This window comes from Choloepus didactylus, chromosome 18 (assembly GCF_015220235.1).
Source record: "Choloepus didactylus isolate mChoDid1 chromosome 18, mChoDid1.pri, whole genome shotgun sequence".
Lineage (NCBI taxonomy): Eukaryota > Metazoa > Chordata > Mammalia > Pilosa > Megalonychidae > Choloepus > Choloepus didactylus.
In genome coordinates, this window is record NC_051324.1 from 10,592,980 (window position 1) to 10,607,520 (window position 14,541).

Here is a 14,541-nt window from a genome sequence, read left to right on the forward strand (position 1 = left end):
TGGGGCTGGGAGAGTTGGATATCCATATCCAAAAGAATGAAAGAGGACCCCTACCTCACCCCCTACACAAAAATTAACTCAAAATGGACCAAAGATCTCAATATAAAAGAAAGTACCATAAAACTCCTAGAAGATAATGTAGGAAAACATCTTCAAGACCTTGTATTAGGCGGCCACTTCCTAGACTTTACACCCAAAGCACAAGCAACAAAAGAGAAAATAGATAAATGGGAACCCCTCAAGCTTAGAAGTTTCTGCACCTCAAAGGAATTTCTCAAAAAGGTAAAGAGGCAGCCAACTCAATGGGAAAAAATTTTTGGAAACCATGTATCTGACAAAAGACTGATATCTTGCTTATACAAAGAAATCCTACAACTCAATGACAATAGTACAGACAGCCCAATTATAAAATGGGCAAAAGATATGAAAAGACAGTTCTCTGAAGAGGAAATACAAATGGCCAAGAAACACATGAAAAAATGTTCAGCTTCACTAGCTATTAGAGAGAAGCAAATTAAGACCACAATGAGATACCATCTAACACCGGTTAGAATGGCTGCCATTAAACAAACAGGAAACTACAAATGCTGGAGGGGATGTGGAGAAATTGGAATTCTTATTCATTGTTGGTGGGACTGTATAATGGTTCAGCCACTCTGGAAGTCAGTCTGGCAGTTCCTTAGAAAACTAGATATAGAGCTACCATTCGATCCAGCGATTGCACTTCTCGGTATATACCCGGAAGATCGGAAAGCAGTGACACGGACAGATATCTGCACGCCAATGTTCATAGCAGCATTATTCACAATTGCCAAGAGATGGAAACAACCCAAATGTCCTTCAACAGATGAGTGGATAAATAAAATGTGGTATATACACACGATGGAATACTACGCGGCAGTAAGAAGGAACGATCTCGTGAAACATATGACAACATGGATGAACCTTGAAGACATAATGCTGAGCGAAATAAGCCAGGCACAAAAAGAGAAATATTATATGCTACCACTAATGTGAACTTTGAAAAATGTAAAACAAATGGTTTATAATGTAGAATGTAGGGGAACTAGCAGTAGAGAGCAATTAAGGAAGGGGGAACAATAATCCAAGAAGAACAGATAAGCTATTTAACGTTCTGGGGATGCCCAGAAATGACTATGGTCTGTTAATTTCTGATGGATATAGTAGGAACAAGTTCACAGAAATGTTGCTATATTATGTAACTTTCTTGGGGTAAAGTAGGAACATGTTGGAAGTTAAGCAGTTAGTTTAGTTGTCTTTTTCTTACCCCCTTGATATGGTCTCTTTGAGATGTTCTTTTATTGTATGTTTGTTTTCTTTTTAACTTTTTTTTTCATACAGTTGATTTAAAAAAGAAGGGAAAGTTAAAAAAAAAAAAAAGAAAAACAAGGAAAAAAAAAAAGATGTAGTGCCCCCTTGAGGAGCCTGTGGAGAATGCAGGGGTATTCGCCTACCCCACCTCCATGGTTGCTAACATGACCACAGACATAGGGGACTGGTGGTTTGATGAGTTGAGCCCTCTACCATAAGTTTTACCCTTGGGAAGACGGTTGCTGCAAAGGAGAGGCTAGGCCTCCCTATATTTGTGCCTAAGAGTCTCCTCCTGAATGCCTCTTTGTTGCTCAGATGTGGCCCTCTCTCTCTGGCTAAGCCAACTTGAAAGGTGAAATCACTGCCCTCCCCGCTACGTGGGATCAGACACCCAGGGGAGTGAATCTCCCTGGCAACGTGGAATATGACTCCCGGGGAGGAATGTAGACCCGGCATCGTGGGACGGAGAACATCTTCTTGACCAAAAGGGGGATGTGAAAGGAAATGAAATAAGCTTCAGTGGCAGAGAGATTCCAAAACGAGCTGAGAGATCACTCTGGTGGGCACTCTTACGCACACTTTAGACAACCCTTTTTAGGTTCTAAAGAATTGGGGTAGCTGGTGGTGGATACCTGAAACTATCAAACTACAACCCAGAACCCATGAATCTCGAAGACAGTTGTATAAAAATGTAGCTTATGAGGAGTGACAATGGGATTGGGAAAGCCATAAGGACCAAACTCCACTTTGTCTAGTTTATGGATGGATGTGTAGAAAAGTAGGGGAAGGAAACAAACAGACAAAGGTACCCAGTGTTCTTTTTTACTTCAATTGCTCTTTTTCACTCTAATTATTATTCTTGTTATTTTTGTGTGTGTGCTAATGAAGGTGTCAGGGATTGATTTAGGTGATGAATGTACAACTATGTAATGGTACTGTAAACAATCGAAAGTACAATTTGTTTTGTATGACTGCGTGGTATGTGAATATATCTCAATAAAATGATGATTAAAAAAAAACACAATGAAATTAATCTACAGGTAGCAATACAGAACTCAAAAGCATATTGTTGATTAAAAAAGTATGTTGCAAATGCGGTATAGAGCATGATGCATCTTTAAACACCATGTTTTCTCTGGATACCTAAGGGCTTGTATGCAAACATGTATATAAAAAAAAAGGGTCTGGAATGACACAAGCAAACGTAGCCCAGTAGTCACCTGTGCGGATGGGGGGAGCAGACCAGGGTAGGGGGAAGGGGCTGATCAAAAAAAGACCAATATGTTATATGAAATATTCTAATTTTGAGAGACTAGATTCAATTATTACTTGAATTGAAATTATTAGAAATTAAATTTAAAATGTACCAACTTAAAAAAGAAGAAATAGCATATTTAGAGCTCATGCTTGCAACACCTCACCCAGACAGGAATTCATCTGGCAATGTGTTTAAAGTCAATAGGAAACATTTCTAGGTGACAGTTTCATCTCAACAGAAAATATCGAGTATCTTGATCCTTTGTCAATAATACCAAACTGAACAAAATTTCTCTTTAAGCTTTAAATACGAATTAATCTGAAATTTTCCCAAACTCTTCATCAGATTAGACTGGGAGCTCCTTCCAGCAAAAACTGTATCCCACAGCCTCACATATACCAAGACTTACGTTTTTTTCTGTAGGTACTCTCAAATTTTTTAATTGTTTTATTGTGATAAGATACACAAAACACGACATTTCCCATCTTAATCACTTTCATGTGTACAATTCAGTGATATTAATTACATTCACAACATCATGCTGCCAAGACCACTGTCCATTACCAAAACTTGATATTTATTTTTTGAAAGAATGGTGAAATACGAACCAAATCTACTATCCTCAGCTTCCAAAATACAGGTGGGAAATTATGGTGAGACCCCATTGTGTACTATATCCAATTTAGAATCCTTGGTCTGGCCATCCAGCTCAAACCACACACATGCACGCACACAAATGCACACACCCATGCACACATGCACACAAGTGCGTGCGGGTGCTCCTGCCACCCTGCATGGTCACTGAGTCCTCCCCTTGGAGTCCTTGCCCCCCTTCAAGCCTGGTGCTCCACATGTCTCCCATACACCCTTTCCCTGCATTCCTCCCCACCCCAGAGCTCCTTCTGTCCTCCCCTTACCCCATTCTCTGGTGTGGCCAGAGCCGAGTAGAGCTTGCAGAGGGAGATGATGCCACTGTACTCAGGAAGGGGCACCAGCTCACTGCAGTTGTCCTTCTTAAAGGCAAGCATCTTGTGGATGAACTTCTCAAACATGCGCTGGAGGGGCTCGACCTCAACCTGTCGTTGAGTAGGAAGGGCTCTTTATTCCTTCTTGTGCCCCTGAGGCCACTCTCATCCCTTTCCCTCTCCACAGATCCCTCCATACCTTTGGTCTCTTATCTAGCCATGACTGAACATAGGGCTTCCAGCCCAGGTCCACGTAGTCGGTGTAGACCATCCCACAACGAGACACAGTGGCTGGAGAGGCCACGGACAGGTTCTCCACTTCGAACAGGAGAGATACCTAAGGACACGCTTTGTCAGAACCTCATCCTTCTCTCCAACCCCCACTTCCATACCCCCTCCTCCAAACTCCACGGAACTCTGCTGCCCCACAGATTGTATGCCATCAAGTACAAAGTGTGGCATGATGAATGAAGACCTGAGGTTTACAGATGATTTGCTATTGGAAAGAAATTAGAGCTTATTCAAGGTGATCCTTATGAAAATATTCTCTCTCTTGCATTGTTTGAATGGAAGGAAAAGAGCCAGTGAGTTCACAGCCCTCAGTGCTTGGGTGAAGGTCACCTAAGTTGTTGGAAAAGAGGCCGAGGAGGGCTGTCTCCATCTCACAGTGCTTCCCGATGCACACTGTACTTTTCTATATAATTTTTCCCAACATCCATCACAGGCAAAGCATTTTTTCCCCGCCCCAGGTTTCCCTGAATCCAGGCATCCTCCTCCTCAGCTCCCTCTGGGAGTTCTGGTCTCTTCCTCATAACTTCCAGGTCACCCCCTCCAGTTTCTACTTCTGCAGCACCCTGGGTAGCCCGCCGCATCCCAGAACCTGCTCAGGCATCGCGATGCGCTCTCCGTTGATGAGGGTCAACACTTTGTTGTCATCCATGACAGAATTCATGCTCTCAATCCACAGTGTGTCCACAGGGCCATCAAAAAGGATCCACTTCTCATCTGGTTTCTCGTCTTAGCAGAAGGTGGATGATGAGAAGGAAACCAGGGCCCTTCTCATCTTGCCCTCCCTCCATACCCCTGCTCCTCAGAAATGCAAGTGTAGGCTCTCTTGCACCAAGCATTCTCCTCCCAAATTTGAGCTTTGTAACTCCAGACTCCCCACCCCCTTAGGAGATTCAGGCAGCTGCTCTCCTCACCCCATGAGCCTTTGGGGTACCTGCACATGCTGTTCGCATGACACTGGACAAGACGCCATCTGTCCATTCATTCGTGTTGAGGTCATATTCTCCATACAGCTCCCCTAGCGACAATGCCTTGGGGTTCAAAGGAAACTCCTAAAAATGATAGGGGTCAGGGTTTTTGAGGTGCTGGCAGACAAAAAAATCCCAAGATCTCCCCTTATTTCCTACCTTCTTTGTAGGTATCTGCCTCTTGTTAATCTCCTCTCTCCCGGCTTCCCTAGGACCCAGGCCCTTCCATCCTCGCCTGCACCCTCCTCCCTGACTCTGCATTCTTGCCCCTGAGCTCCGCTGTCTTCCTGCTACTCAGGTCTCGGTCACTGACTTCACTGTCCCATGTCCGTACTCTAACAACGTTGAAGTTGGGGTCTCCAGCGCGGCACAGGGAGGACAAGGAGGCCTGCAGAATGCGCCACGAGGCAGTCTTGCCGCTGCCGGTGCAGCCCACAATCATGGTGGAGTGGCGGGAGTTCTTGGTTTCGTACAGCTGGATGACCTTGGTGAGGGTGAACAGGGTGGCCTGCAGGCCCATCTCTCGAGTCTCCTGCTCGATGGTCTCCAGCAGCTGAGGGAAGAGAAAGTGGAGGCAGTGGAAGAAAGCGGGTGAGGCCTGCAAAGGACTTTCAAAATCTCCCCCATGCCTGGGAGGGCAATGTTCAAACTGTTTAGGGAAAAAAAAAAATGGCACCAGCGCCCTGCGTACTCTGGTAACTGTTTATTCACTGGGAAGCTGGTCAGTTGCAGGGTTAAGAAGAGATTGGATTCTAGAGTGAGCCAGCCGGGGGCCCAGCCTCCAGCTCTGTGACTCAGTAAGTTACTTCTCAGAGCCTCAGTTTCTTCACCTGTTAGTTGGGAGTAATGATGATACTTTCTTGGTAGGGTCATAATATTAAACAAGATGTAAAAGCACAATATAAAGCATGTTGTCTGCCATGTAGCTCTACATGTGTTTTCTATTAGTCAACAAATATTTAAATCTACAGCCTGTGCCCAGAAGAGTCCTTTCTACCGCGGAGGTCACATTCTGGCAGGAAAGCCCGAGAGTAAACAAATTGTTCTGTAAGTTTAAAAGTAATGCTTAAAATATGATTTAACAAGCAGTTATACAGAAAATTTCCAAAAAGTTATGAGTTACAGCACCATAGTTTCAGTTATTTCCTTATTGTGAACTATAACATATATACAAAAAAGTGATAACTTTCAAATTACAATTTAACAAGTAGCTATAGGACAAATTTCAAAGGATGCCTTTTTGCATATATGTTATATTTCACAATAAGGAAATAACTGAAACTGAGGAACTGTAACCCATAACATTCTTTGAAATTTGCTAACTACTTGTTAAATTGCACTTGGAAAGTTATCACTTCTATGTATATATGTTATATTCTACAATAAAAAATATGATTAAAAAAAAAAGTAATGCTTAAAGAACTATGATGACCCATATGGATCAGTCCCAAACACAACCAAATCATTTCAAATCGGTGCAAGATCTTTACTTGTTCTCTCAAACACCACTAACAGGCCTCACCAACACTACTTCCTTCCACTATGTGAGTTTGTTTTATTGGCATGTCTGTGTGTGTGTTCAGCATCATGCCACTAGTTCCATTTGTCCCATTTTCTGTTTAATTCAGTTTCAAATATTCTCTAATTCCTTCTTATTATCCTTCTGTTGAACTTTCGCTTTCTGCTGCTATATAAATGTGGAGGACTAAAAAGCTGAATGGATGCTCTGGGTGTGTAGGTGTGACTTAGAGGTGATGAATGTTCCTGTAGATGATTCATCTGTGTCTTCCATTGGGAAATTTTCATTGTCAATGTCTCAATCATGCCTCTTGGGCTAGAGAGATTCCCCAGAGGCAACTCTTCCAATTTCCTGTCTGGCTACCAACATTCTAGCAGTTGGGAGATGGAAGAAGGCAAAGGGTCTTGGCATTCAATGTGTAAACAATTCACTTGCTTCTCATTTTTAATAGGGCTTACCCCTGCCCTCCACTATACTCGGTGCCGGACAGTCCAGAGATCCACTGTTTTACTCTCTAGTCTTCTGAAGTCGGGGAGGCACAGTCAAACAGTGTCAGCCAGCAGAGAGCTAACTGCTTCCAAAACAGGTTGCCTCCAATCCCCCTTATTTTAGCTACACCTGCTTTACTCCTCCAGCCTCCTCCTTATGTTCAGTAGTATCTAATTCCACAAATGCTTAGCTTTTTGAGGATTGCCTCTCAATTTTTCCTACTTGCCACTTTCTCAGATTTTGTAAGTCAGTCACAACTTACTCATTTGCTTCCGGCATCTAAAATTTTGTTATTAACTTCTCTCCCACTCTCCCTGTCCTTTTAGGTTTGGATGTCTTATAAATAAATCTCTTTTTTTAACATTTATAGTGGATTTTCAGAAGGGAACAAATTGTTTTTAACCCACATTCTTTACCTGGAAGTCCTCTCTTTCTCTTTTGTGTGTGTGTTTAATTTGTTATGATATTTTTCATTTCTAGAAATTCTATTGATTCTTTTACAAATCTACTTTGTTTAGAAGTCTCTTGTTCCTGGCTCATAATTTCAAGCTTCCCTTTTGTGTTTTTAAAATTTGTGCCTATTATTAGTTTCAAAATCTAAAGTCTTTGTGGATCTGATTTCATTGTCTGTTGCTCTTCTGGCTTCCATTCATGATATCTTGTTTCCTTGGGTGTTTTGTGATTTTTTACCATGAGCTGCTCATTTTCCTTGGACTTTTATCAGCAGAAATTCTTTGAGGCTTAAGTGGAAACGTCATTCCTCCAGAAATAATTTACATTTGCTTCTGCCAATCACCTGTAGGTGGGACACTGTGCTGGTTTGAATCTATCAGGCCCCCCACAAAAACCATGTTCTTTAATGAAGTCTTGTGGGGGGCAGACTTATTAGTCTTTTGATTAGGGTGGAACCTTTTGGTTGAGTGTTTCCATGGAAATGTGACTCATCCAACTGTGGGTGAGACCTTTGATTAAATTATTTCCATGAAGGTGTGGGCCCCATCCATTCAGGGTGGGTCTTGATTAGTTCACTGGAGTACTTAAGAGAGCTCAAGAGCCAACACAGATGCTGATGCTTGGGGACACTTGGAAATGCAGACAGAAGGATGTATGGAGATGCTAGCCCAGAGTTTGTCCAAGAGAAGCAAAGAGAGGACCCCCAGATGCTTAGAGAGAAATGCCCTGAGAGAACAAGCAAAGACACACAGGAGCTGAGAGAGAGAGAAAAACTAAGAATGACAGAAGCCCAAGCAAGGATTCACAGGAGCTGAGAGAGAGAAGCTAAGAGAGACAGAGCCCAGAGACATTTTGGAGAAAGCCATTTTGAAACCAAAACCTGGGAGCAAGGGACCAGCAGACGCCAGCCATGTGCCTTCCCAGCTGACAGAGGTGTTCCATATACCATCGGGCTTTCTTCAGTGAAGGTATCCTCTGTTGATGCCTTAGTTTGGACACCTTTATGGCCTTAGAACTGTAAATTTGTAACCTAATAAATCTGCTTTATAAAAGCCAATCAATTTCGGTATTTTGCATAATGGCAGCTTTAACAAACTGGAACAGGCACTAACAGTATGGAACTACTTAAAATTAAATTCTAAGCTTGAGATTTTCTTTTTCTTTTCCCTCCCTCCCTCCTTCCTTCCTTTTGATTACACTGTAGAATAAATTACCACCATAAATTATATAAGGGCTGGTTTGAGGTTAGGAAACCCCTGCTCCCATCATCAAAGGTCAAGACAACTTTCTTTACTGTATGTACCCTGTAAATGATGGGTTTCTCATTTTCTCCCTTCCCCAGGGTGTTTTACCTGGCAGGCTGAGGTTTATGCAGAGGTTGCCTGTTATACCCCCAAACTTGGGCTGACCCTAGGCTTTATCCCCTACCCACAGTACCTTCAATTCAAGAAAAATTTTCAGCTTTGGAACTCACCTCCAAGAACTTCTGCTTTTACTTCCCTCCCCAAGTTCTTTTTTTTTTTTTTCGCCAGCTTGGCAATGCATTTTAAAAGATGCATTTTTATATTTTTAACCAGCAGTTTAGTGGTTTCAATAAGAAGAATCATTTGAGGTATCTAAACTCCTATACTGCCAGAGAAGAAGTTCCTATACTTTCCAAAATACTCCTTTCCTGCCTTCCATTCCACTGCTCTCACATATCAGACAGCTTCCAGCAGTCAGTCTCTCCTCAGAACTCCTTGAACGAGGAGGGAAGTAGAGGCAGAAGAGGGCTAATGGGATAAGGAAAGTAGAAAGGCCAGTGGATTACAAGTCTCAACGAAGCCAAAGAACTGCTGAGTAGAAATATTTGAGCAGCTGAGTCAGGGAGGGAGGGAGTAGTGGCCAGAAAGTGGAATGTTTGAATAGGTCGCTATCATTTTAAAGATAAGGAAGCTCAAAGAGAGGTTAACTGTCTTGCTCAAAATCACAGCTAGAGAATGGTAGAACCGGGTCTGGAAGCCAAGTTTCCTGTTCCTAGAGCCACACTCAGATATGAGTTCAAGGGAAGCCTGAAGAAACAAATACCTTGCCATAGTCAATGACAGGAAGCTCGATGCTGGGGAACAGATCTTGCACGATGGCGTTGAATAGTGGCACATCGACTGAAGTCAGCTTGGCAATATTCATATCTCTCACTGAGAGCAGCAGAACCTGGGTGGAAAAAGACAGAGGCTCAGGCTTGAGGAGCCTGGGCCCTTCTTCTCCAAAGGGGTTAGGGGCAGGAGTCAAGAATATTGAGTGCACCAGGGTTGGTCTTTAGCAATACAGCAGGTCAAACCCAGGCAACACAGGGGATGAGGCAGAAGGGTGGGAATCTCAATCTGGGGAAAGAAGGGATCGGAAAAACTTTGATGAAGACACATGGGACCAGTGGCAGTGGAGGTTAAGGTCCAAGGGCTGGGTCCTTGATCCACCTCCTCATCCGACAGATCCGGCTGCAGGCGGCGCTTCTTGCCAGCGTAGCGCAGAAGGGAGGTGAGGGCACGGAGGCCAAAGTCATAATGGTCCTGTCTGGAGAGTTGCTGCACGGCCAGCGAGTAAAGGGTGTACACCTTCTTGGCCAGAATCTGGGGAACCAAAACAGAGGCAGAAACAACCCATTGCCCCACTAATCCCTCTGCTTCCCCTGGGGACAGTAACGGATACAAGAAGGTAAGTCCTGGGACTTGCAGCCGCTGCCAGGTGTTTTATGGACAATCCTAATGGGGCCACCTTGTGACCAGTACCAAGTTGACTAGCGACATCATCAGACAGGAAACCGCCCTCCTCTGAATTTCTCTGTCTCCACATCCTACTGACATAGTCTAAGTTCCTTGTACGATAAGCTGATGGTGACGTCTTCAGGGAGTGCCTCTGTCCAGGGAATAATAATGGAAGGCGAAATAACATAACTGGAGGAAAGAGATTACAGGAATACCTTGCAGTTTCCAAAGCCCTCCCCAAAGAGAATGATTTCTGCGATGAGCGTAGAATCAGGCACCACCATGGCAATCGGACGAAACATGGATTTAAGATTATCAGGAAGTTCTGTGCGACCAGCGTAGCCTGAAAAACAGTTTCGTTTGTTCAGAATCCATACATTCCCTCATCTTGACTTGCCTCCCAGAGATCTGCTTCCTAATCGATCCCACTATCCCCCACCCTAGCTCCATCCCTAATCCCACACTCCAATTCCAAGATCGCTTCCTGTCTCGTCTTGGTCCTGGTTCTTCTTGTTCTGCTTTGGTCTTCTTTCCCATCTCTGACCCTTTCCTTAATTTCTGTGGGGCCCTGTTTCCCACTCAAATTACAGAGTGGTCCACTTCCCATCACTTCAGGCTCTATGTGAAACTCCACACTGGTCCTAATAGAAGTCACAGGTGTTTCTCTGGTTCTTTCCGAACCTAAGCCCTTACCTGTGCCTGTTCTCCACTAGACCCTTCCCCCTGAGCTGTACCCAAGGAACAGTAACGAGAAACCCCATGCACCACACTTTGGGGTGATTCTCCCATTCTGCAGAAGGGATGACTGATAGACCAGGACACTGGGAAGTAGCCCAGTGGGAGGAGGCCTGGAGCTACGTATATGCACAATTGTTGTTATAATCCCCTCATCATTCCTAAGGCAGAACAGCAAGACTTTCTTGTCTCACAGAAAGTTGTATGTTTATCCTTCTCTCACCCTTTGTCAGAGAATGGCCTGGAAACAGAAGAGGGAGGACACACTTTCATTTGCCCTGAGCCCCCAGTCCTCCCTGGGGAGCCCCATTTGCCCCCTGCCCCTCACCAGGATTCATGGTAATGAAGATCCCACAGGACCACGCCAGGTTTATTTCAAAGCCCTCAAAATAGAAGCGGGTGAGGCTGGCAGCCAGGGCCGACAGGATGGACAGGATCTGCTGGGCCACGACTGACAGCACCTCGATGTTGATGCGGTTAAACTCGTCGAAGCAGCCCCAGGCTCCAGTCTATGGGGTGGTGGGCAGAGTCACGAGGAACAGGAGAGGCACCCCAAGATGGGGGAAACCAGACAGTTTGATTAGATGAGGGGGACTCCAAATCAGGGTTGGGGGAAGGAACCGGAGCAGCACCCCTGTCCTTTCTGGACACGGCTTTCCATAGCAAGGGTCTGGGGTTGGAAAGAGACTGGGACAGGGGACTGGTGTGCATTGAGCATCTACTACGTGCCAAGCAGTTGACATATATTATCTTATTTAATCCTACCACAATCCGATTTTGCAAATAAGCAAAGTGAAGGTTGGGGAAGTGAAGGGACTTCCTCAGTTGGGAGAATTAACCAAGGCAATGCAATTATGTTGTAAGCTATGAAGCACTGCATTGGATTGGGGTTTCCGTTGATTTTCTGGTACTAGAAGACATCTGAGGCACTTCTGGGGCAGGGTGGCAGGCTACTGACCTGGGCCAGGCCCGAGTACATTCTGCCCATGGACTTATAGTCCAGGCCCTCGGAGCAGTTGACCACGATGACATATATGCCGAGGGCCTTGCCCAGGTCCTTGACAGTCTCGGTCTTTCCGGTGCCTGCCGGGCCTTTGGGGGAGCCCCCCCGATGCAGATGCAATGCCATGGTCAGTGTCATGTAACACCTGAGAGTGGCAGCAGGACTTGAGTCGGACTCCCAGGAGCCTCTCTCAGCATTCGCCACCCCCACCACAACCACCTAGCTCAATCCCACATGGCAAACCTGTCTGTCAGGGGGGTGATGACAAGCCGGCCAGAATTGCCCAAGTACTCATAACTGTACTGGAATTGTGTGTTGGTCTGGCGGATCATACAGTCATCAAGATCCTGGGGAAACAGGGCAGGGTAAGAGAGAGGGAGGCACGGAGGAAGAGTTGGAGCTCAGGAAACAACAGAGTAGGACTCGGAGAAGGCTGGGAGGTTACAGCTAGAAGTTTAGGGGTTCGCTTTGAGAGTTAGGAGGAGGGAATAATTTATGGCAGAGATGGGAAATGGGTTTCACAGCGCACGTCAACTCCGATCCATGGGCAGCAGCTGCCTGGGGTCTTTCTGAGTCCCCATCACAGGTCAGTTGCGCCCACAGTGAGCACATTGACTGCAACAATTATTTGCCATTTCTGATTTAGATTTGAGATAGAGTTAAGAACTGGGTTAGGGGACTGTGACATTGTATTTAGAGAACATGAATTTAATTAAAGCACCAGGATGGTTGGGGGGGGGGATGGTGGAGCGTTGGCCCACATCTTCACCTTCTCCCAGTAGAACCGAAGTTGGCTGAGCCAGTCAAAGGAACTGACATCCATGAGGCCACTCTTATAAAGCTTCTCCAACACATCCCGGGCATGAATTTCTATGGTCACCAGAGCCACAATTTTAAGCCTCATGATCTTGGTCAAGTTCCCCCTGATGGCTTCTGAATACTTATTCAGCATTGACACCTGTGGAATGAGGCAGAAGGGAAGAGAGCAGATGGAGCAACACAGTGATAGCCTAATCACACCTCATCCCAACCTAACACCGCTTTCAATCCCACTGCTAATCCCAAACCCATTTTAACTCCCAACACCCAACATCAGCACCAGAAAACATAATCCTAATCCACTGCGACTTTCCTCGCTGGACTTCTATTACGAAGCTTCTATTATCCCTCATTTGGACCCTTTCCACCAGCTTAACTCTAATTCTGACTCCAACTTATCACCTCCTACCCTTCAATTCCAACTCCAAGCTGTCCCATACTTGCTGGGTTCCCCACCTGCTTCTTCTTCATGACCTTGAGGATTTTCCTGTCTCCCCGCTCCTTGGCTGTATGCAGGCACTTGGTGACGTCAGCTGTCCACTGGATCTGACTGGCAGTGATCACCATCTGAGGGATGAGAAGTGTAGCAAAGAGATTGTATTCCTTGACTACCCACACAGCCCAGCCCCCAAATCCCAGCTTCTCCTGGGGCAAGGCACTACGCCTCTCTCCATATGCCAAGGTCAGGAGCTGAGGGTCCAGGACTTAGGGTCCCAGGGCCAAAGCACAGAGATTCTGTCTTTGCGTGTGCTGCTCCCCTTTCAACTCTGCCTCTCTTGTTCCCCCATTTCTATTGGTCCAGGCTCACCTGGCCAGCCCAATCCTTCACCCATTTGTCCCTCTTGTTGAGAAACTTCTTGAGAGCCAGGCGGCAGTTGCGGAGAAGGTCTCGCAGAGTCACTCTCATGGCCCTTTCCACATCGCCAAGCCAGGACTGGAGGGAGGAGAGAGAAAAGGATGCTTCAGCCTCAGGCCCAGAGACAAGGAAACCCAAGAGGGAAGGTACTTAGGAAAACAGGACTCCAGGGCTTTGGCCCCAAGAGAAAAGCAGGGATGAGGCAGCAGCTGGCTTGAATCCCTGGGAGTCATGGAGACTAGGAGGCAGATGGTCTGATTTTCAGAAGGAAACTTGGGTTCAAGGCAGAGGTCACAGTTTTCAGAAACAGCAGGTGGGAGGGGAAATATCTCCTAACATCCCTTCACAGAGATGTTCTCACCTCATAGAGCCCAGTGAACTTTCTAATAGGAAGAAGAATCAGGTTGGTTCCCAGACCCTCACCACAACTCACCTCCACAGGCCCTTCCAAAAGCACTGAATGGAGGAAATCAATGTACTCGCCGTCACCAGAAAACATTCCCACAGCTTCCCATTTGCTGCCGGGCCCCCCAAGCTGTAGAAGAGAGAAGTTATTAAAGGCCTGGCCTTCCCACTTTTAGTGTCCACCTACCCTAGAGGGCATTTGGGTCTTTGAGGGTAATTTCTGCTCCTCTCCCTCCCCTCAATATGACCAACTCTAAAACGTCCTATCCCACGATAACCTAGAGTCGATAATTAAATCCCCCTCCTCTTAGGAGGGCTTGGTTGCCTCCGAAGCCTTGAATGCCTTGGCATCACCATCCCTTCCCTGCCCTCCATCCCCATCATGGCCACCTCTATTGACCTTCTGGATTCTCAGCAATTTGATGTTGTCAAAGCATTTTTTGAGATGTGGCTGCACAGCCTCTGGGTTGCGGGACTGGCCCAGGATCTCCAGGAGATCATCATTGGACAAGAAGTAGAAGCGGGGGAAAATGTGGCGCTTGGTCTCTAAATACATGTCCAGAGACTTCTGAATATCTTCCAGGATTGTGTTCATTTCTATCAGTTTGTCCAGGAGACCTGGGAAGAGGAGCAATGAATGGCATTCGATGGCCCCTTGACCTTTGCCCTGAGTAGACCTGGAGTGCCCAACTATATCTACTGTGCCA

At 45.6% G+C, this 14,541-nt stretch overlaps 1 protein-coding gene across 4 annotated transcripts in view; it reads right to left on the minus strand.

The window, feature by feature from the left end:
* The window catches only part of DNAH2 (dynein axonemal heavy chain 2), a 120,429-nt gene that overhangs the window by 48,594 nt on the left and 57,294 nt on the right, over nt 1-14,541 (minus strand). For all 4 annotated transcript variants that reach the window (XM_037807997.1, XM_037807999.1, XM_037807998.1 and 1 more), the window contains exons 31-46: nt 14,235-14,452; nt 13,863-13,964; nt 13,382-13,507; nt 13,030-13,140; nt 12,524-12,712; nt 11,998-12,101; nt 11,710-11,899; nt 11,080-11,260; nt 10,232-10,359; nt 9,729-9,881; nt 9,340-9,465; nt 5,146-5,364; nt 4,778-4,895; nt 4,436-4,572; nt 3,755-3,892; nt 3,508-3,666 (exon numbers count right to left, since the gene is read on the minus strand). In XM_037807997.1, the coding sequence (XP_037663925.1) occupies nt 3,508-3,666; nt 3,755-3,892; nt 4,436-4,572; nt 4,778-4,895; nt 5,146-5,364; nt 9,340-9,465; nt 9,729-9,881; nt 10,232-10,359; nt 11,080-11,260; nt 11,710-11,899; nt 11,998-12,101; nt 12,524-12,712; nt 13,030-13,140; nt 13,382-13,507; nt 13,863-13,964; nt 14,235-14,452 (2,399 nt within the window). The remainder of the gene's footprint in view (nt 1-3,507; nt 3,667-3,754; nt 3,893-4,435; nt 4,573-4,777; nt 4,896-5,145; nt 5,365-9,339; nt 9,466-9,728; nt 9,882-10,231; nt 10,360-11,079; nt 11,261-11,709; nt 11,900-11,997; nt 12,102-12,523; nt 12,713-13,029; nt 13,141-13,381; nt 13,508-13,862; nt 13,965-14,234; nt 14,453-14,541) is intronic.